The 23,691-nt window shown below is 40.3% G+C and overlaps 1 protein-coding gene and 3 non-coding genes across 4 annotated transcripts; all 4 read left to right on the top strand.

Moving 5' to 3' along the window:
- The first annotated feature begins 17,324 nt into the window (after positions 1-17,324).
- On the top strand, positions 17,325-17,397 carry TRNAT-UGU (transfer RNA threonine (anticodon UGU)). The gene has a single exon. It is a non-coding gene; the product is annotated as a tRNA-Thr (tRNA).
- Positions 17,398-18,482: 1,085 nt separating this feature from the next.
- Positions 18,483-18,572, top strand: TRNAY-GUA (transfer RNA tyrosine (anticodon GUA)). Its single transcript is given in 2 exon segments — positions 18,483-18,519; positions 18,537-18,572. It is a non-coding gene; the product is annotated as a tRNA-Tyr (tRNA).
- Positions 18,573-19,629: 1,057 nt separating this feature from the next.
- Positions 19,630-19,701, top strand: TRNAP-UGG (transfer RNA proline (anticodon UGG)). The gene has a single exon. It is a non-coding gene; the product is annotated as a tRNA-Pro (tRNA).
- A 421-nt stretch (positions 19,702-20,122) lies between these two features.
- On the top strand, positions 20,123-20,845 carry LOC132222863 (UBX domain-containing protein 2A-like). Its single transcript, XM_059678208.1, has one exon. It carries the CDS (start codon positions 20,138-20,140, stop codon positions 20,804-20,806), a length of 669 nt encoding a protein of 222 aa, XP_059534191.1. The 5' UTR covers positions 20,123-20,137; the 3' UTR covers positions 20,807-20,845.
- The last annotated feature ends 2,846 nt before the right edge of the window (positions 20,846-23,691 follow it).

The raw sequence follows: 23,691 nt of genomic DNA on the forward strand, positions 1-23,691 counted from the left end.
AATTGATCATTAAATATTTGATGTGATTTCTACCACAATAGGATTTTTATTGATGGGGAATACTGATGTTAAAGAGATATCAAACAATTATTAAAGGTAAAATATAATTCATTCAATGGATTTGTCAAGCTAGTAGTCTCCTTATTTTAAATGTTTTTCTTCTGCTGTCTATTTACAGACAGGGAAAGTTTTCCAGGGTATCTTGAATGGAAGACACAAGGTGCAGAATAGCATAAAAAAAAGTCACAGGTAAATAACATTTATTTGACATTTGTTAATATATACACAAAAATCACAGGAAAGATGCATAATAAAATAATGAAAAAGTTAATTAGGCAAGGGGATGTGGTATGGATGGGGTTGAGGGATAAGGACTTTTTAATCTATAACTTGTCCCGAGCTATGCATGTTTTATACTTTAAAAAGAAATAAAATATTTTTTTCTAACATGCTCTATTTCATGCCCAAGTTAGGGTATTCCTATTTGAACGTATTTTAAGTTGCATACCAAAACAATTGTCAGTTGGACAAATTGCTATGTAATTTTTACAAATCACCTGACTTTGATATCATCTCTTTCATGCCCACAGCTACTCAGGGGATAGGGCTCCTCTCTGGGAGACCCTGAGATTTATGTTCCAACGAAAGGTCCCAAAAGCTTCTGGGCAGCAGGGACCGATCAAATCTGAAAGTCGCGGGGAATTGGGAGAGGAAGACTGCAGAGTGCGCTCTGGGCCAGGAGGAGGGAGCCAGCATTGATTGGTGCTGACTTTGGGTCTCAGGGAGCAAAAGAGAACTAGGGGACAAGACTTTCTTGGTTCTTTAACGCATGGCCTACACCTTCTGAGACTCCAAGACTCTTCTCCCAGCTTCAGAACCGAAAAGTATGAAGCTCAAGACGTCGCAAAGAAACTTAAGCCGCAGCGAGGTGGCATCAGGGAAAGACAGCTTTGTTCTTCTTTATGGCACCACCATTCCGAACTCCAGCGAAGTTCTGTTCAGGATCTCCAGCGAAGTTCTGGTTAGGATCTCCAGCCAGGTTCTGTGTCCATGTTCTCTTGCTAGGTTCTCCAGCCAGGTGCTCCAGGTTCTCCAGCCAGGTTCAGTCACCAGGTTCTAGTCAGGTTCTCTTGCCATGTTCTATCCAGGTTCTGTAGCTAGGTTCTGTCTCTAGGTTCTGTGGCCAGTTTCTGTCCAGAATCTTTTGCCATGTTTTCTCACTAGGTTCTGTCTCTAGGTTTTGTCTCCAGTTTCTGTCCAGGATCCTTTGCCATGTTCTCCAGCGAAGTTCTTCTGTCTCTAGGTTCTGTGTCTAGGTTCTGTCGAGAAGCTAATATTTTTATAAACAATTGAATCCTAGTAAAGTCTAAGAAAATTACTGAGACTTCCCATGATCCCTCTGTATATGCAAATAAGCCAAAGGGGATACTCTTTAAAAGTAAATTCTAAGCTTAATAAAAAGAAGAAATTTTAAAATTTTATAATCTCTTCTGTTAGTATATACAGGTAATTAAAGATTGTTGTTAAAGTACTAAATCTGGCAATAATAGTAGCCAACATAATCTAAAGAGAGTCATTGAAATATAGCTATTGACCGCATGATCCAGTATTCAAGCAGCAGCCCTGTAGGTTGCTTGGTGTAAAAAAGAAAGGCAAAGATTTTTTCTTTTTAATTAAAAGTACAAGAAAAGTCGCTGAAACCCGTTTGGCTCAGTGGATAGAGTGTCTGCCTGTGGACTGAGAGGTCCCAGATTCGATTCCGGTCAAGGGCATGTACCTGGGTTGTGGGCACATCCCCAGTAGGAGATGTGCAGGAGGCAGCTGGTCGATGTTTCTAACTCTCTATCTCTCTCCCTTCCTCTCTGCAAAAGATCAATAAAATATATATATTTTTTTAAAAAAGTAAATAATTTGTGTTTTTGCCTCCCTGACAAAGCCTATGTAAAGTTACTCAAAGACTAGTAGCAGAAATTTAATTAATGTCATTTATTGTCCACAGCCAAGGACAAGAAGTTAAAAAAATAAACCTTATTTCAGATTGATTTAAATTGGCTAATTGAAATAAGTAAATATTCATAAAAACTTAATTGTATTGGCCAGGAAACTGTTCCTAAAGCATTAACTACATTTTTTACTGATGGTTCATCTCATAGTAAAAACTTGCTTAACATGCAATAAATCCAGAGCAGTCATATTTCTATACAGAAAATTGAAATTAAAAGTTATCAAGACTGCATTACAAGATTTCCAAAAGCCTCCTAATAATATTTAAATAATAAAAGGGGGGATAGTGGAATAATGCCCTTTAAGTAAAAGCCTTAATTGCTTTAAATTTTTTACTTTGAAAGTTATTTTTCATTTGTAATGCTGATGGCAAGACACCCATAAAAACACACATGGTGTCAGAATAAGCCAAAGGAAAATCGTTTGGGCAAAAATGAAAGGATCCCAAGTCTAATTTATAAAAAGATTCCTTTATTAACCTTTGGTCAAGAATATGTTTGTATATTTCCCAGAAAACTCCTCCAAACCCATGTGGATTCCTGCAACAACGAATCCAGAGAAGAACTGACCAGATGGCTCCAGCCACAGAAATAGCAGTGGCTCCCAAGACAAGAGGAGAAACAGTCCAGAAATAAAGATGGTGAAGATGCCTTGCCATACTAGCAGTCAGCAGCTGTGCGTCACTGCAGGTTGCCCATGACCAAACCAGAGAAGGTCAGACCTGTATTGCCAGCGTTTGTCCACCAACCAGAACTGAAATATCATTGCTGGCATGTACACATAAGGAACTGTTGGACATTGAAATTGAACTCAAAGAACTGTTGGCCCAGAAAGAAACTTACTGCAGGCTGATTCCTTTAATGGCCAACAGCAATTTAAAGGGACATGATAGAATTCTATCCTTTCCATTGAATTTAAAAACCTTAAAACATACATTCTTGTTAAATTTAAAAAATCAAAAAGGGTGAGATGCCTGAAGCCAATTCCAGCATGTCATAATTGCAAGAGTTTCATCAAAAGATTGATGGAACTTGGGGACTCAACAAGGGCTGAGTCACATATGTTGTCACCTGTTGGGAATGGTGATGTGTATATCTCCACCTTGTCTTAGGACAATTTGTGTTAATAAAAAGCAAGGGGTCCTGAGACAAGAAGAACTTAGTTCCTTTAGCTAAGTCTTCTCTGACTCCCTATAATGCCTCTCAAAATTATGTTTCGTTTCTGGACTCTTATTTAATTTATGCACAGCATCTTCTCCAGATTTCTGAACCCTTCTAGATGCCGGATCAGAACCACCGGCGTTACCTCTAGTATTATATTAACTCTGTATGGTGCCAGTTGGGTAATGGAAATATCAGGGAAACGCTTTGTAAAGTTTATGATTGTCTAAACTTTACTATGCTGTACACCTGAAACTATTGCTATTGAAGAAGTACAAAACAGACCGCCCCAACATGTGCCACTTTGAACTATTTTGAGCAGATGGCAATCCAAACCCTGCAAGTTCATGGGAAATGTGTATCATTCTCTTAATCTAAATTAGATGCCTTGCGCATAACAGTTTTCACAAGAAAGAACTTTTTATGACCCACCTAGGGTCATAAAGTTCTAATTACTGAACAGCTGCTCTACTTATCATCCTTCAGAGAATGACCTTCCTGCTCTCTGAAATCCCAAGGTGCTAAGCTCATCCCATCCTTTCCTCAGAATGCCAAACATACCTCAAACATACCTCATTTTCTCTCTCTCTCTCTCTCTCTCTCTCTCTCTCTCTCTCTCTCTCAGGCAGGGTCTCTGAGTCTCTTATATTTATGGGTTTCTCATACCTACGTAATTAAAGTTGGTTACTTTCTCTTGTTAACCTGTTTCATGTCAATTTGATTATTAGACCACCTGAAAGAACCTTTGAAGGGTAGAGACAATTTCTTCCTCCCCAACACCATGGGAGTGGCAACTTTCAGGAAGAACCTATTGCCATGTGGCCATGAAGAGTCTCCTGCCATAAATATCACCATCTGAGGAGACGAGTGGAAATGAACCAAAGATAGAACCTTAGGCCTTCTGTGGATTCACCACCAGATGAAGCTCAACTTCTTGGCAATCTAACTTTGGCTCTATGGGAGAATAGAGAGACATAATCAGTGAAGGAAAGATCTCTTTGGCATGGCTTGCCATGCCTTTGTGGGTGGGTGAGCCACCTTAAAGTAGCAAGCACACACCAGGTCAGATCTTACACTTTTGTAAAGGACCAGGAGCAAGGGTAAGAGTCCTATTCGAACACCAGTTGCCTCTGCCTTTCTCTATTTGTTTCTGTTGCCTCTCCAGGAAGCCACAGAACCTTGGGCTACTTCAGGGAGCTGTGGCCTCTGTCCAAGGAATGTATCTTGAAAAGTTGTCATCTTGTAGGCCTGGGATTCCCAGAGGTGACTCGCCTGTCATGTGGGAGTCTTGCCTGGCAGGCTTGGACTTCTTTCAGACCTAGCTGTCTCTCTGTGCTCTAAATCTGGAGTTGCAATTGTTTGCAAATAGGGACAAGTCACCAAGTTGGATCTATTTTAATAATTTATTGTGAACTTTTCAATTTAGAACCTCCCCTGGGTGGCTCTGGTAGTGAGGCTGTGAGTCCAGGAGTTAGTGGCCTACAAATCATGAACCACAAGTTTAAATTTCAAGGGGCTAACTTATGCATAAATTGCCTGGTGTTTTCAACTTCTTCATCACATTCTCCTACTCTGGATCCGAAACCGTGGGGTAAACTTCTTAGTCAAGGGGATTTTGCAACTTAAGGTTTTGGCTAGAAAAAAATAATTGTAGTGCGCTCTCCTTGTCAAATGAGGCAGGTTGATTGTGGTTGGTGATGTGAGAGATCCCTGGCTCACAACTATATTTTCAAATGTTTAAGGTATAGGGAGTCAGGGTCATCAGTGAAAATGTAAACAAAATTATGTTTTTTACCTTACGAGGAATACATGAAGTGGTGGGAAACTTAATGACAAAATTGAATTAAAAGTTTAAGTACAGCCCTGACAGGTGTTTCTCAGTGGTTAGAACACTGAAGGGTCGCAGGTTTGATTCCTGTTCTTTGTGGATTTACATAATTTTCATTTTACACCATCATTTTCTCATTTTTATTTCTTCTAATGGAAATATCCAGTGTAACAGTGGTTAGGAAATAGCAAGCATCCTAATATTATTGAATTTAAAAGGAAACTGAATCTTTAGAAAAATTGTGTTGTACAGGACATCTTTAAATGTTTCCACTGATCCTTGGGCTTAACATTGAGTAAGAATATCATCATTTATTGAAAACCACCTGAATGAGCTGCAGAAAAGATTAATCTATTTTTCTTTCTTTTCTGAACAAGAGTTGGGATGAAGGACCTTTTTTCTGAATTTTCTGCTCATTCTGAGAATTTGACACTGAGTCACTGTCCTATCATACACACAAGCTGAGATTTATTGATGTGCCCCTAAGGAAGTTCTGGATTTTTCATATTTAGAGGAAATTCATCAATATTTTGTTGTACTTATCAATTTCTTACATGTGTGAACAAGCTTATTCTGCTTTAAGAAGTATAAATAGCAAGGATAAAAACCATCTCATTTCAGTTAAAAATGAGATTTATGTATGCTTACCTCAAGTTTGACTCATAATTGAGTATTTATGTAGCAAACTCAAGTACAGGTTTCGCATTAAAAGATAAATTTTATTTTACTTTTAATTTCATTAATTACATGTTGCAAAAATGGACACATTTGGTAATTTTATAATTGTTAGATATGTATTTGAACCTTATTGTGTCCTTCAGTAAATATTTTTTTCAAAGGGTATAAAATTATGTCAACTAAAATGTATGAATTAAGGACTATGGAGTAGATAACTCTTATTTGTATCTTATATTTTCACTGTATTTCTCTGTTCTTTTTAATTCAATTCTGTTTCCCCCGCCTCCTGGAAGTTCCTTTTATATAAAGATTTGGTAATGGCACTCTGTCTTGTTTTCCTATGTTGTTATATCCTTACTCTTTTTTAAAAAAATATATTTTATTGATTTTTTACAGAGAGGAAGGGAGAGTGATAGAGAGTTAGAAACATCGATCAGCTGCCTCCTGCACATCCCCCACCGGGGATGTGCCCGCAACCGAGGTACATGCCCTTGACCGGGATCGAACCTGGGACCCTTCAGTCCGCAGGCCGACGCTCTATCCACCGAGCCAAACCGGTTTTGGCTATATCCTTACTCTTTTAAAAAAAATATGAAAAGGGGGGAAAGATGAGAAAAACGTTTTCATTTTAAGGAATTTGTCATAATGAAAAAGATAGGCTTAAAAAAAAGATAGGCTTTTGCTCTCAATGTATTATTTTAATTGCATTTATTTTGAACTGTGATTCTGTTTCTATGTATTTCTATATTGACTCTACTCCTTCAGAATCAGGAAGTATGTTGTTGCTGGAGGGTTGAATTCCTCTTGGAATCAGTGTTCATTATTTTACATTTCCTGGCTCTGAGTAGCCCACATGGTGTTCAATATTCCCCAGTGGCTCAATAGCTAATTTTGTGGAATTACAGTTGCCAGTCTTAGGGAAGTATTTTGACATTCATTAAATTTTAATGAAGAAATCATATATTTACAGTCTTTTTAAAACATATATTTTTAAATTTATTTCAGAGAGGAAGAGAGAGGGGGAAGAGATAGAAACATTAATGATGAGAGAGAATCATCGACAGGCTGCCTCCTGCAGGATCCACGCTGGGCAACCCAGGGACATCCTAGTTCATAGGTCGCTGTTCAACCACTGAGCTACGCAGGTGGGGCTAAAAACTTAGTCTTTAATTAGATATCCGATTGTGACCACATATTTTTGAGGCTTTTTCATCAGAAAAGATTACGAACATACTGAAATTACAATATATAATGAATCACAGAATAATCGATGCATAGTTCGATGAAGTACCAATTTCTACCCAAGCTAATTTGATCTATACCTCCACTCACTGTATTTTGAAGCAACTCCCAGGTATCATACCATTTCCTATAACTTGTTTTAATTACAGATTGATTATTAAGTATTTGATGTGCTTTCTACCACAATCAAATTTTTATTGATGAGGATTTCTGAAGTTAAAAAGATATCAACAATGATTAAAGGTGAAGTATAATTCAAGAATGTTATGCCGAAACCGGTTTGGCTCAGTGGATGGAGCATTGGCCTGCAGACTGAAAGGTCCCAGGTTCGATTCCAGTCAAGGGCATGTACCTGGGTTGCGGGCACATCCCCAGTAGGAGATGTGCAGGAGGCAGCTGATCGATGTTTCTAACTCTCTATCATTCTCCCTTCCTCTCTGTAAAAAATCAATAAAATATATTTTTAAAAAAAGAATGTTACAATCCATTAATTAAACAGATTTGTCAAGCTAGTAGTCTCCTTGCTTGAAATATTTTCTTCTGCTCCCTATGTACAGAAAGGAAAGTTTTATAGGATATCCTGAAAGTAAGAAACAAGGTGCAGAATAGCATAATAAAGTAACAGGTTAATAAGTAAGCATTTTGACACTTACCTACACACACACACACACACACACACACACACACACACACACACACAATCACTGGAAAGCTACACAGTAAAATAATGAAAATAATTAAGGAAGGGAATGTGGTATGGATAGGAATAGGGTACTAGGACTTTTTAATCTATAATTCTTATATTTTTGAGTCATGTATGTCTTTATATTTTGAAAGTAAATAAAATACTTTCTTCTAACATGCTCTATTTTATGCAAAACCTAGGATATTTCTATGATCAAATCTATTAGAATATGTTATAAGTTGATACCTAAAAATATGTCAATTGGACAAATAGCTATATAATTTTTAAAACATCACCTGACTTTCAGCTCATCCCTTTCTGCTGTAGCCTCAATCCTTATAGTTCAATTAAAATTTTTAAAAATAATTTTTATTTTAAAAAATGTATTTACACTATAAACAAAAACACTTCACCCATTTTTCCCACACAGCCCTCCAACCAATGCCTCTGGAAACCACCAATCTGTTCTCTGTATCTATGAGTTAGGTTCTTTAGTTATTTATTTTACATGTAAAAAATGATATATGCTATTTGTCTCTCTCTTTCTGTCTTATTTCACTTAATATAATACTCTTAAGTTTCATCCCTATTGTCACAAATGGAAAGATTTGTGGCTGAATAATATTCCATTGTATATACCACATATACATATATACCACATCTTCATGCATTCATTCATCAATGGATCCTTACATTGTTTCTATATCTTGGCCAATTTAAATAATGCTGCAATAAAAATAAGGTGCATACATATTTTTTAGTTAGGTTTTCATTTTCTTCAGGTAAATAGCCAGAAGTAGAATTGCTGGATCATATGGTAGTTCTATTTTTAAATTTTCAAGAATAGCTACTTCAGCTTACACTCCCACCAACAGTGCACAGGGCTTTCTTTTCTCCATCTCTTCACCTACACTTTTTAGTTCTTGTTTTATTGATAACACGCATTCTAACAGGTATGAGGTGATATCTCATTTTGGTTTTCATTTGCATTTCTCAGATGGTTACTGATATAGAGCATCTTTTCTTACTGTTTAAGAAATTTCTATTAAAGCAAGAATTTTATAATCCAAATTGTTTCCTTACTCAGTTATCAGTTCTGTTATTTAAAACAGAAGTGACATTCTGAGCCATTCCACAGTACAAAATTACAAAATTAAAGAAAGGAATGCTTTAAATTTTTGTACTTTGCTGAAAATTCTTTTTCCCAGGGTCTATAAAACATTAGTATGTTTTTATATTTTACTATTTTTTGTGTTTTTTTTTAAATCAGTAAGTAATCTAGGGCTAGCATTATTTTTGCTAGACCTGGCATTTAGAACATCTTTTCATGTACATGTTAGCCATCTATATGTCTTCTTTTGAAAAATGTTTCCTCAGATCTTTTGCCTATTTTTAATCAGATGGCTAGTCTTTTTGTTATTGCGTTATATGAGTTCTTTACTTATTTTGGATATTAGCTTCATATCAGCTTCTCCCAATTTCAGAGACTTGGAATAGACCTCTCTATGACTCTGTATGCAGAGATTCTGCAACTGTGCTCAGTATTCAGAGAATACCAAGCAAATTATAAACACTGTTTATATTTACAGTCTGTCTTACTTGATCTTCTAAGTCCATCTTCATCTGAGGACATTTTTATTGATTTTTAGAGAGAGGGGAAGAGGGTAAATGAGAAAGAGAGAGAGAGAAAGAGAGAGGGAGAGAGAGAAAGAGATCTGAGCCCAGGATCAAACCTGCAACCAAGTGCCCCAACCAGGAAATAAACCCAAAACCCTTCAGTGTATGGGACAATGCTCCCACCAAGTGAACCACAGTGGCCAGGAAGTCCAAGTGTATTTTTTATCAAGTCCATTTTATGGGTGTAGACAAGGTGGAGTCCATACCCTTGACAATAAGTAGGATGCAAAAGACCTATATCCTCCTTTGAGCCTTAATCAGAGACCTAAGATTGTCAACTAGGATATGCATCCTACTGTCCTCCCCTCTATCATCTGAGCTATGGAAGGTTGCATAATAAACTCTATGCAAAATTTCATTTTTTATAAATCTATCCAATTATCTCTCAATACCAGAAATTGGATACTGTGTTGGTGAAATCTTCTCTGTCGTTACTGATTTTCTGTCTGCTTGTTTAACACTTACTGAGAGAGGATTGTTCAAATATCTAATGATGATTGTGTATCTCTCCTCTTAGTTCTGTCAACTTTCACTTCATATATTTTGAAGTTAGATTAGATACTTAGAAGTTCAGAAGTAGTATAGCATTTTTATTATAATTTATTTTTAGAGCAATTTTAGGTTCACAACAATATTGAGTAGAAAGTACAGTTCCCATATACCTCCTGCTCCCACATATGGGCAGCCTCCTCCACCATCAACATCCCACACCAGAGTTGATACATTATTATCACCCCAAACCATAATTGACATTAAGGTTCACTCTTGGTGTTGCATATTCTATGGGTTTTGACAAATGTATAATGACACGTATCCACTGTATCAAATAGACTAGTTTTACTCTTCTAAAAAACTTCTATTCATCCCTCCCTCCCCCTTAACTTTTGGCAGCTACTGATCTTTTACTGTGTCCATAGTTTTTCCTTTGTCCAGAATGTCATATAGTTGGAATCATACATATGTATATAGGCTTTTCCGATTATCTTCTCTTAGTTAGTAACATGAATTTAAGTTTCCTGTCTTAGATGGGGCTGCCATACAAAATACCATAGACTGGGTGACTTAAACAACAGAAATTTATTTTCTCACCGAACTGAAGGCTGGAAGCCCAACATCAGGGTGTCAACATGGTGGGGTTCTGGTGAAAGCTCTCTTCCTGGCTTGCAGACAGCCACTTTCTCACTGTGTCTCCACATGGCAGAGAGAGAGAGAAAAAGAGAAAGCAAGCTCTCTGGTGTCTCTTTTTATGGTGCTAATCCTCAACTGTCATTTGATAAATGCTGATTTGACTATTAGAAGACAAAAGCAGTAATATAGAGAGGAACATACTGAGACTAACTTCAGTTTTATTTGAATTTTTAAGTTGAAAATAAATTGTGCTAAAATAAAAAGGGAGAATTTCTGTAAGGACTCAGGAAAGTCTTAGAGATTCCAAGAGTGGAATACACTGAGGCCTCTGGAGTGGGCCATACATGGGGACTTGGAAGGTATCCAGGCTCCCTCTCTCATTATCACTTCTCCTCTTTTATGTGCTTGGGCATTCTGTCACTTGTGCTCTTTCTCATAATGCTTCTTCTGCTTCTCGGTCCATGCAGTAGAATATGATTGATGATATAGCTACTATAATGCCAATGTCCTTTCTAGTAATTGTGGCTAACTAATTTGGACCAACCTCCTTGAGGAAACATGGTAAAAATATTGGATAATATTTTACCAAATCTCCTTAAAAGCATTGAAGTACTAATACGGTAGTAAACACTGATAGGCTATAATCTAAGGGGAACATGGAATCGAAGCAGTAAGGGAAGCATTGACATTTGCAGCTCTGAGGACATTTGCTAATTACTGCAAACCTGAGCTATAGTTTTGGCTGCCTCTTTGGGTGGGAGAAGCAGGAGGGACAGATGTCACCACCAGCAACGGTGGGAAGTTTAGTAAGACACTCTCCCAAATATTAAGTTTCTACTCCAAAGAGCTATTCCCATAAGGTAAGGATTCCCATTTCCAATAATTGTTGTGAAGCTCAGCAGAAATCAGCTGAGTTTAGCAAGAGAAAATAGAAAATATAAGCTTTCAACTTTTCCTGAGAAACTGTAACCATAGGGCTGCATTCTCCCCAGGGACTATGTGGCCATGAACATTTTTAAGGCTCTTTTTGGGTTGATAGTGCTCTAGGTGCCTATGAGAAACCATATATATATATATATATATATATATATATATATATATATATACACACACACACACACACACACACACACACACACACACACACACTAGTATAGGTATATGTATGTATATTTTAGTAAGACAGCTTCATTTTGACCTCAAAAATTCACTGCATATAATTTCGCAAAGACATTGAGCACTACACATTCAAAGATGACCATAAAGAAACAAAGTGACATGAGTAAGAATCAACTGAAACAACAGATAAAATAATATTAAGATTATCAGTTATAAATATTAAAACAACTAGAATTACCATGTTTAAAGAAATAAAAGATAAGTTGGCACATATTTGCAGGAAATAGCAAATTACAAAATTTAGCCTGTTGATGGGACAGCAAACTGGTATAGCCACTATGGAAAACAGTGTGAAGGATCCTCAAAATATTAAAAATAGAACTACCATATGATCCAGCAATTCTACTTCTGGGAATATATCCAAAGGAAATGAAAAGACGAACTCAAAATGATTATCTGCACTCTCATGTTCACAAGCAGCATTATTGACAATAGCCAAAACATAAAAGTAAGTGTCCATCAACAAATAAATGGATAAAGAGGTTGTGATATGTATATACTAGTATAATGGACTATAATTTAGCCATAAAAAAGAGGAAATCCTGCCATTTGCGCCAACATAGATGGACCTTGATGGGCATCACTCTAAATGAAATAAGTCAGACAGACAAAGACAAACACTTATGATATCACTTATATGTGGAATTTAGAACAAAGCAAAACAAAACCCAACCTCATAGAAAAAGGGATCAGGCAGCAAAATCTCAGACATCTCTCGTAGCAATATGTTTATGGATATATCTCCTAGGGCAAAGGAAACTAAGGAGAAAGTAAACAAATGGGACTACATCAAAATAAAAAGCTTCTGCACAGCAAAAGAAACAAAACAAAAAGGGAGCCCACTGTATGGGAGAACATATTTGGCAAGGATACATCTGATAAAGGGTTAATATCCAAAATATATAAGGAACTCATACAACTTAACAAAAGGAAGACAAATAACAATTAAAAAATGGGCAAAGGACCTAAATAGACACTTCTCCAAAGTGGACATACAGATGGCCGAGAGACATATGAAAAAGTGCTCAAAGTCAGTGATCATCAGAGAGATGCAAATTAAAACAACGATGAAGTATCACCTCACACCTGTCAGAATGGCTACCAGCAACAAATCAACAAATGACAAGTTCTGGGGATGATGTGGAGAAAAGGGGACCCTAGTACACTGCTGGTGGGAATGCAAACTGGTACAGCCATTATGGAACACAGTATGGGGTTTCCTTAAAAAATGAAATATGGAACTGCCATTTGACCCAGTGATCCCACTTGTAGGAATATATCCTAAGAAACCCGAAACACTAATAAGAAAGAATGTATGCATCCCTATGTTCACAATAGCACAATTTACAATAGCTAAGATCTGGAAACAGCCCAGGTACCCATCAGTAGATGAGTGGATAAAAAAGCTGGGGTACATTTATAACATGGAATACTACAAAGAAGTAAAAAAGAAAATTCTCTTACCCTTTCAAACAGCATGGAGGGACCTGGAGAGTATCACACTAAGTGAAATAAGTCAGTCAGAGAAACACAAGTATCACATGATCTCACTCATATGTGGAATCTAATTAACAAAATAAACTGATGAACGAAGTGGATCCAGAAACATGGAAGCATGGAACAGAGTGCAGAATCTCAGGGGGAAGGTAGGTGGATGGGAGGTAATCAAACAAAGACCTTGTTTTCGAGGAACGGGGGTAGGCTGGAGGGGGTCAATGGGGGAAAATGGGGAATATATGTAATACTTTCAACAATAAAGATTAAATAAAAAGAAAAGGAAAAAGAATCAGATTTGTGGTTATCAAAGGTAAGGGCGAAGGGGAATAGGAGAAAAGTGGTCAAAAGATACAAACTTCCACTTATAAGAAATAAGTTCTTCAGTCCTTGTAATGTACAGTATGATGACTATGAAAATAGTTAACACTACTGCATGGAATATATAGACATTGTTAAGAGAACAAATCCAAAGAGTTTTCATTTCAAGGAAGAAAGATTTTTTTGCTTTCTCTTTTTATTGTATCTACTAGAGGCCCAGTGCATGAATTTGTGCACCAGTGGGGTCCCTTGGCCTGGCCTGTGGGATCGGACTGAAACCATCTCTCTGACATCCTCTGAGGGGTTCCGGATTGGGAGAGGGTGCAGGATTGCGAGAGGGCGCAGGCCAGGCCGAGGGACCCCACTGATGCACAATTGGGCCGGGAGGGACGCAGGAGGGTTCCAGGGTGTGTCGGCCCATCTCACTCAGTCTTGATCAGCCGGACCCCAGCAGCAAGCTAACCTACTGGTTGGAGCGTCTGCCCACTGGTGGTCAGTGCATGTCATAGTGAGTGGTTGAGCAGCCTTAGCTTTGATTGGTTGAATGGACAACTGAACACTTAGCATATTAGGCTTTTATTATACAGGACATAGATAATGGATGTTAGCTAAACTTACAATGGTAATCATTTCACAATATATGTAAGTCAAACCATTATGCTGTATACCTTAAACTTATATGGTGATGTATGTCAATAACATCTCAATAAAACTGGGGAAAATTGGCCTTGTAATTTTGAAAAGGAATCAAATTGAACTTCTAGAATTAACAATTGACTCAGTGGGTAGATTTAACAGCTGATTAAACACAGATATAGCTGAAATCGGTTTGGCTCAGTGGATAGAGCGTCAGCCTGCGGACTGAAAGGTCCCAGGTTCAATTCCGGTCAAGGGCATGTACCTGGGTTGTGGCACATCTCCCAGTAGGAGATGGGCAGAAGAGAAGGCAGCTGATCGGTGTTTCTCTCTCATTGATGTTTCTGACTCTCTGTCTCTCTCCCTTCCTCTCTGTAAAAAATCAATAAAATATATTTTTTAAAAAAACAAACAAACAAAAAAAACACAGATATAGAGAGAATTAGTGGATTATAAGTAAGAACATGTAATTCAGAATGTAACAATGAAAGACAAAAAGACAGAAAATATAGAAGAAAAGTTAAAAGTAGAGGACATATTGTGAAGATCTAATATATTTAATTTCAGTTTTATAAAAAATAGAGCAAAACAACATTTGAAAAGATAATGGCTGAGAATTTTCCAGAACTGGAGAAAGACAACAATCTACAGATTTTAAGAAATCCCATACCCAAGAATCTAACATCTTAACCATTGGAAAAACATGGTATTTCCTTATAGGATCATTTAGTCCTTTTTTTGCACTTCTAAATTGAAATCTTCCCTGGATGCATCTGATTGGTGGAACCTAGGTCACATGCCCACTCCCAGCTGCCAGTTGGGAAAGCAAATTTTCTAGGACAGACTTACATATATGTGAAATTACCAAATGTAAAGAGAATGTTTAAAAAAAAAAGTTAGACACCCACTCATATGACAAATGCATGAAGCAAGGCTGTTCAGAATGTTCCTATTCAGGCCTCTGCTGTTTTTTTCTTTGTACATTCTTCCTTCAAGAACACAACTCTCTTAGCTCCAACTCAATGGATGATCTATGTCAGTGATTTTTCAAACCAATGTGCAGCTAGAATTTTAAAAACATGCAAACTAATTTAGTCAGGGACACTGACTGCTTTTCCCTTAGATTCTCAAAAAACAAACAAAACTTATTTCTTTTTTTGTCAGATTGGGAAAAAATGTTAATATATTTTTTGATGTGCCACAGAATTTTAGTAATTAGTTTGTGTGTGCCATGAGATGAAAAAAGTTGAAAATCACTGATCTACCAGTATGTAATTTGAGCTAACCTTGACCTATCAATCTATATAACTCTAGACACAAGAGTATTCTCGCTATTGTACAATTCTCATAAACTCCTCCATCGTCATCTCAAATTCAGCCCACCTAAATCGTAGCATACCTCTGCCCTCTCCAGATACCCATCTCTCTAGACTTTTCTTTTCCTCAGCAACTATCATCTTATTCTTCAAGGTATATTTGAGAGTTCTCCCTGACTCTCTCCTCTTTATTGTCCTTTATAACCTCTTTATTCATATCTAACTTCAGCAGAAACTGTCTTCCCTATTTCTCTTTCACTCATTTTTTCCCCTTTCTAGTCCATAACTGTTACTTTCTTGCAGCTTTATGTTTGAGCATCGGCACCTGGCCAAGCTCTGGTGTTTCCTTGGCGCTAGTTTCTATTCCCTTCCCTTCAATTCATTCTGCGTATTCATGCCTGCTGAGTTTCCATTTTCAATTTTTCAAAGTGTATAACTTCATTCCACAAATATGTCTCCTACTAACCTTTCCTCACTTTCAGGAGGGTGGGCCTCTGCCCCAGATGATACTGTTGTAATTAGCCAGGAAAGGAGCAGAGGAAAGACCAGACTTACAGGCATGTTCTCTGTAAAACACGGGGGGAAGGATCCAACAAAGGGAAGATAAACCCATGCCCAGTAGAGTTGGAGTGACATAGGGAAGGTGCTTGCTTGTCAGTCACACCTAGGAAGAGAGATCATTAGCCAGAATGGGCGTGGCCACTGCAAGCACCCCATGATGGCTCACACTTGGCTTCCTGGCATTCTCCCATGTGGTCCATGGCCATGCAGACCCCCAGGACACAATAGATTAATGGACTGCAGCTAGCCTGATGCTGAACTGAACTTGGCTCCAACATGGAAAGGACACTGGGCATTGGCTCTGATTTTAGCCCTAGTGAAACCCCAGCTACACTTCTATGATTGGACTAAGGGAAATGGGACTAAGGGAAAGGCAGACGTGTAATTCTAGGAAATAAAGCTTTCTACCATATCTCATCCTCCTGTGGGGGCTTCCAGAAATTCGGTACCCCCAAGAACTCCACTCACACTAGCAATGAGGGGAGATAAGGCACGTTTTCACCTCAGCCTTTCTCTCTGACTTTTCTCCTAACTTATCTTTTACCAGAGATCACCCGCCCCCAAATCTGTGTCTTAATCTCCCTTCAAACTTTTGCTCAAGTTCATCTCCGCCAGTGGGCCTGCATTTGTGATGGCTCACTCTGTAAATTTGTGAACCTTGGCTGTCTCAACTGCCTCCTCACACCAGGCACAGCTACATTAAAAAAAAAATTATCTTTGTTGTTGAAAGTATTACATATGTCCCCCCTTTTTCCCCATTGAACACCTCCACCCCCCACACCCATCCTAGGCACAGCTACTTTTATTGTTCTCTTTTATAAAAAATCAAAGTTATTTTATTCCACAAAACTATGACAGTGTCTTCAAGGCAAAGAACATATGTGGATGCCTGTTCCTGGTGAGAGCCTAGCACAACATTGGAATTCGGTGTTTGTTGAATAAAGGGATGAATTAAATAGCGAGTTAATGAATGCCTGCTCCGGCGCTGAGACTCGAGCTGTGAGAAAGGGTCCCTACGTCTAAGGAGTCTAAGGAACTTAACGGCAGGCGGTTGCAGGTCGGTGGATGTCCTGAGTCAAGTAGAAAACTGAGTCCAGATGTCCCAGTTTCAGCTGAGAGAACTGTGGTAGGCAGGAAACTTGTCCTCTATGCAGGGTTTTCATTCTTAATTTTGACAATCTGCAGCTGAGGGGGTGGGGGGGAAAAGTATTTCACTGCATTGGATTGGGCATATTTTTCTAGCGGTCTCTGTCACTGACTCCCATGTGAGAGCCTGCAGACTGAACTCCTGTACGTAGTTGGGAAACAAATTGAAGCGACATTCAGGTTTCGTTTACTTCTCACACTGATACTCTAACAAACGCCCAGCATAAATATCTTCCTTTATTAGTAAGAACAAGGGGACTACGGTGTAAGGCCCTATAGCTCAGGGGTTAGAGCACTGGTCTTGTAAACCAGGGGTCGCGAGTTCAAATCTCGCTGGGGCCTAGCAAGTGTTTGTTTACTCTTTTTAATTCTTCCCACCACTCTCCCTCACGTTCCGATAACCTTGACCCCACCACAAATTCGGCCACAGTCCAGATCTCCAACATAAACATCGCCCAGCCGATGGGCTTCCTCTCGGGTTCCTGTGCCAGTGCCCAAATGCTGCGTTTGCTACCGAGGGTGTCGCGGAATCCACTCTAAGCTGCGGGAAGTGCTGCGGGCCGGACCCGCTCGGCGAGAGCTGGGAGGGTGGCCTAACCCGAGCCGCGAGGGCGGGTAGAGAAAGAGATGGGATCGAGCCTCGGCACCCGCCCTCGGCAGGCTTGGATCCCGGAGCCAGGCCCCCCTGCCGGCGCCTTCCTATAGGCAGTCCCGCAAGGTTTCATGTTTCAGTGGGTTTTCCAACACGTCCGCGTCCCAGCGGGGGAAATGCAGGCGGAGACTTGGACTCAAAGAACTTGTGGCTTTCTCTTTAGAAAACCTCAAAGTATTCTCACCAAAAGTCAGTTCTCGCAGAAACACTGGGCTTATATTCTCTCTTCCACACCCAGTGGGTCCCCGAGTCTGCGGACGTGTGAGAGGGACAGGAGCTTCAGCTGGCCGGTGCCCACGCGCCTGGGGGGGCGGGGAGCGCAGGGAGTGAGGACATGAAAAGGCTCGCACCCTCTCCGCGGCTCGGAATTGCGCGGTGAGAATTATGTGTCCCACCGCCTCAGTCCCTGGTTCTCGGATGCCCGAGTGGCTGCTCCCAGGCTAGACACACACGGAGCAGGGAGGCTCGGTGCCCGCGCACTGAGTGAAAACAGCAGCTCACCCCACTCCCAACCCGGGGGAGTGGCCCCCGGTCCGCCCGAGGCCTCGGCATGCACCGGGACTAGCGGCGCCTGTGAAGACCACGGGTTGGCCCTGCTTCTAAAGCAGGAGAATTCAGCTCTAGAAGGGTTGTCTCCGAAACTGGGGATGTAGGGACGTTCTCACAAGATGCTTCCTGCGTGGTGTCCGTTCGCTAGCAATCAGGAACCATTTCACACCCGCTGTGTTTGTTTCTGTCTTGAATAGGGAATTCTAGAACGTGTGCTCACGTGCTCCCTTCGATAGCTCAGCTGGTAGAGCGGAGGACTGTAGTCACTTCCTGTCTAGTTATCCTTAGGTCGCTGGTTCGATTCCGGCTCGAAGGAGAGACTGACATTTTGGACTAGATTCTTATTCCCGGTGTACCACATCTACAGATCTTGTCTGAGAGGCTTGCTAAACAGTGAGAAATAGGAGCTTGCACCAGTTCAACTAACCAACTGGAAAAGTTCATAGTTATCTTATGGAGATGTGCTGTTTTTTTTGTTTTTGTTTTTGGCTCCAGGGTATTCCTAGGTTGCTCCCTGAGACCCAAATGTCGGCGACATTTGTTGGTACAGAGTATTGTATAAATGCACATTTGTGCTCTGCGGCCTTCGCGACATTAATTTGGGGAACAAACCCCTTAATTGTGACCTTCAGCCCGAGTGTCTGACCCCATTCTATACACACATCCATGCAGAAAGAGGGCCTTTTAATTTATTTAGCTTTTAATATATTTTTTATAATTCCATTAAAAGATTTTTGAGCCGTAGCATGAAGGGGGAATAGGATTTGACATGAGCCGGGGTGAGACTGGGAGAGAGAATTCTAAAGAGAGAAAACAACTTATGCAAAGGTGGGGGAATCTTGACTCTGGTTTAGGAAAACTGCAAGGGTCTGGAATATGCCAACACGCGCCGGACTGGCTCACCACCAACCAGCTCCGGCTCCCGATACTTGGATGCCCACCAGCCTCGTCCCTAGACTTTACGCTCCCGCGGGGTGGTAGCAACGCGATAGATACACTTCCCGCGCGTCTGTCCTGGGGCTGAGGACCCTACAGCCTTGCAACCCAGTGCGGCTTGTGCCCTCGGTCTCCATCCCGTTTCCCTCCAGACTCGAGCTCCCGGCTAGACCCATCCCGGCGGGCCTCGGTGGAACTCAGAAGTGTGGCCTGAAGTCTGGAAGGCTGCCTCTCCTCACCCCACTTGGCGTCTGGAAGGGTCCAGGACGTGGTTTGGGGAGAGTAACCGATGCTAGGCCCAGAGTCAGATGTGAGATTTCACGAAGATGGAGAGAAAAGTTAAGCCGAGCAAAAAATAACAGCCACAAAGAACAAAACTGAGTCGCCTGGTAGAAAAGCGAAATTCAGAGGAAACAGAGCGAAGTCATAGGCATCGTGGCTCGTTGGTCTAGGGGTATGATTCTCGCTTTGGGTGCGAGAGGTCCCGGGTTCAAATCCCGGACGAGCCCACACTTTTCAAACTTTGCTTTTCCACTTTTAGGAGCTAATACATAAAGTTCTGTTCCGTGCCAACTTTCTGTTGTTCCATAGTCTGCAAACCAGAGGTTCACTGAACTACCGCGAAGCAAATGCAGGCTGATGACCTGTATTAGAGACCGCATTGCTTGGCTTCCTGGTCTCTAGGGTCCCCATTGCTTCTGGGAGCAGCAGCGGGTGTCCTGTGGGGCTTCTGCAGGCAGGGCAGGTGTCTCCAGTGCTGCTTTCGCTGACCGTGTGTCTCCAACGCTGATCTCCAGGGTTCGCTGGAGGTCTGGGCAGGGACAATCGCTGCGCCTGGGGCTGGGTAAGGGACTGGGGCTGCACAGCCGGTCCCCCTCCAGCGGCCACGCCCTGAGGTGTTCGCTGCAAAAGCACAGCACAGAAAGCCAAGTAAAGCAGAAGAGAATGCAAGAATTACATAATCTTGAAAGTATAAAAGAAAAATGGGCTAGTGAAACAGGATCTGACAACCAACCTCTTAGTGATAATCGGCAAACAACTTGTGAATATTTTGTCGACAGTCTTTTTGAGGAAGGGCAGAAGGTTGGTGCCAAATGCCTGTCTCCCACTGAAAAGAAGAAACAGGTAGATATAAATACAAAATTATGGAAAAATGGACTCACGGTTAATGATGATTTCAGAAGTTATTCAGTTGGTGCAAGCCAGCAGTTTCTGAACTTCATCAAAAAAGGGGATTTGTCTTCGGGATTACAGGGAACATTTGATAAGGAGGAGGTGGATGTAAGAAACAGAAAGTATGTGTGGCAACGAAACCTGTGTTCCAGCCATTCTCAGGGCAGGGTCGCTGACTGGGAAGCGCCACACCAAAAATTTATTTCTAAAACAAAAAGTACTGAAGTTGAGAAGAAAAATAATTTGTCTATTGTCCCACTAAACAACCTGGAACCCATCACTAATATACAGATCTGGTTAGCTAGTGGGATAAGGATTGTTCAGAAATGTAATATGTCTCATAGGATAAGCACATCAAAGACTTCATTGAAAAATACCAAGGATCTCAAAGAAGTCCTCCCTTTTCCCTGGCCACAGCTCTTCCTTACCCCAGGTTGCTAGATGAAGTACTCAGGCTGGAAGAAGCGGACTTATAGAATGCTGTCATCGTTCAGAGACTCCACAAAACCACGGAATCTTTAAAAAAAATTTTTTTTTTATTGATTGAGTTATTATGTGAAGGCAAACCCCTATTCTGTAAAACTACTGTTTGGAATTCTCTGCTATTCTTTAGACGGCCTCTTATTCTGAAAAAATAAGTTTGCTTTCTAGCCCGCTTTAGCCTGCTTGAATAGTGGGGGAGATAAACTTAGCTGTCTGACCTTGTAGGCCAGAGACTAGATACACCCAATGCCATGCCAGGTGCATTTTTAATTGGATAGAACTGTGTAGATTTCAAAGCCACCAGCAAGCACACAAAGGGCTGGCTCTACCATAAAAAGGGAAGTTCTGCTTGTAGCTTTGCTTAGAATTTGGATTAATTTCCCTAAGCCCACCGCGGTGAATAAAGTGTAACTCCAAACTCTCAGAGCGTTGCTTGGTTCTTTTCCGGTTTTTCTGTAACAATTACATATGTGTCCTTATCCCCACATTCCCCCCCCCCCCCCGTTCCCCTCCAAATCATGCTCTCACCCCCCTGTTATCTGTGTCCATCGGTTAGGGCCAGGGGTGGGAAAACTTTTTGACTCGAGGGCCACAATGGGTTCTTAAACTGGACCGGAGGGCCAGAACAAAAGCATGGATGGAGTGTTTGTGTGAACTAATATAAATTCAAAGTAAACATCATTACATAAAAGGGTACGGTCTTTTTTTTTTTTTTTTTTTTTTTAGTTTTATTCATTTCAAACGGGCCGGATCCGGCCCGCAGGCTGTAGTTTGCCCACGGCTGGGTTAGGCCTATATGCTTGCATGTAAATCCTTTGGTTGATCTCTCCCCTTTACCCCCACCCTCCCCTACCTTCCCTCTGAGGTTTGATGGTCTGATTCATGCTTCTCTGTACCACGGAAACTTTCAGAGAACTTTCATAACATTGATCTTGGACACACTAAGTGGAAAGTTTGCAGAGAAGTTATGGTTTATAAGTGAACATGCAAACCAAAATTGGGGCGGGGGGGAGGAGTCAGATTCGCTGAACTTTTGGTTCAAGACCTATTTAACTCCCTCCAGATGGGAAGACTTTTAAGTAAGTACAAGTTAGGAGAGGAAACTATGACTGGAAACTGTATTCAGTGCACTGTTTCCCAAATGCTACTCAGAAAAATATGCTTCCTTTCAAATACCAATGATCCAACATAAGATATATTAAAGGACTATATCATTTAGTATCTTCATGTGGTGTTGAGAGAAGTTAGCTTGAAACACAGGCAGATAGAGCAGGGGTCCAGTGGAAAACAAAGGCAGGTGGAGCATAGGCTGGGGCAGACATGGTAGTTTGAGCAGCCTAACCACAGGAACCAAACAAGCAGGAAGAATAAAATGTTTCTGGACTCAAAGCAGGAGGCATGGGAAAACAAGGGAGGGCCTGCAATAATAAGGTGGACTGACACATAGAAATAGAGACAGTTCAGCTCAGGCACAGAGAAAGAAAACATAGAAATAGGGAAAGTGTAGGTCCACTGCTGGGCAAAATAATTGAGGGAGTCAACCAGGTGACCACACAGGTAGACATAGAACAGGCTTTTTGCAAATATATACCCCTGGACTCCAAGACTTTAATGGGCAGCCCATTATTGGGTCCCCCTCCCCTTGCAGGGAGTCTGAATGTGCTTATAATAAATTTTCCACACTTTTGCTTAAACCTTCTGGTCTGCATAGCTCATTCTTTGGCGTTGTGAGGAGACACAATCCTGGGAAAACACCTCAGCTCGGGTCACCACTCCTGGTTATCAGTATAAATTCGCAGATATGTTCACAGCATCACTCATTTAAACATTATTCCCAAACAGCAGTGATTTATTTAAATGTTAGCTTGGCTCAGAATTTTTAAATAGCAATATATTAAAAATTATACATGGCAGATTAAAAGAATCAGTGTCCTTATTTTATACCTGAGATACACTAAAAATGCTAGAAGGAACCCCTTCCACCACAGCTATGCCTAATCCTTGAAGTGTTCTCATCTGCATTCTCTAATGGCAAGGTATACTCAATATTAAGTTGGCAATAGTATCTAGAATTTTCATGTAAGAATAAAATTCTGTAGCTTAGTATAATGTCAGTATTAATCTGTCTACTCACATTTCTACATTTTTGAGAAGTATGATTTTTATTTTATTTTATTTTTTAATTAAATCTTTATTGTTCAGATTATTACATTTGTTCCTCTTTTTTTTCCCCCACCATAACTCCCCTCCTCCCAGCTCCCACCCCACCCTCCGCCCTCACTCCCCACCCACTGTCCTCATCCATAGGTGCACGATTTTTGTCCAGTCTCTTTCCGCATCTCCCACACCCCTTTCCCCCCCGAGAATAGTCAGTCCATTCCCTTTCTATGTCCCTGATTCTATTATGATCACCAGATTATTTATTCACTTGATTCTTAGATTCACTTGTTGATAGATGCATGTTTGTTGTTCATAATTTGTATCTTTACCTTTTTTTTCTTCTTCCTCTTCTTAAAGGATACCTTTCAGCATTTCATATAATACTGGTTTGGTGGTGATGAACTCCTTTAGCTTTTCCTTATCTGTGAAGCTCTTTATCTGACCTTCAGTTCTGAATGATAGCTTTGCTGGATAAAGTAGTCTTGGTTGTAGGTTCTTGGTATTCATCACTTTGAATATTTCTTGCCATTCCCTTCTGGCCTGCAAAGTTTCTGTTGAGAAATCAGCTGACAATCGTATGGGTACTCCCTTGTAGGTAACTGAGTTTCTTTCTCTTGCTGTTTTTAAGATTCTTTCTTTATCTTTTGCTCTTGGCATTTTAATTATGATGTGTCTTGGTGTGG

Source organism: Myotis daubentonii, chromosome 1 (genome assembly GCF_963259705.1).
Source record: "Myotis daubentonii chromosome 1, mMyoDau2.1, whole genome shotgun sequence".
Taxonomy (NCBI): Eukaryota; Metazoa; Chordata; class Mammalia; order Chiroptera; family Vespertilionidae; genus Myotis; species Myotis daubentonii.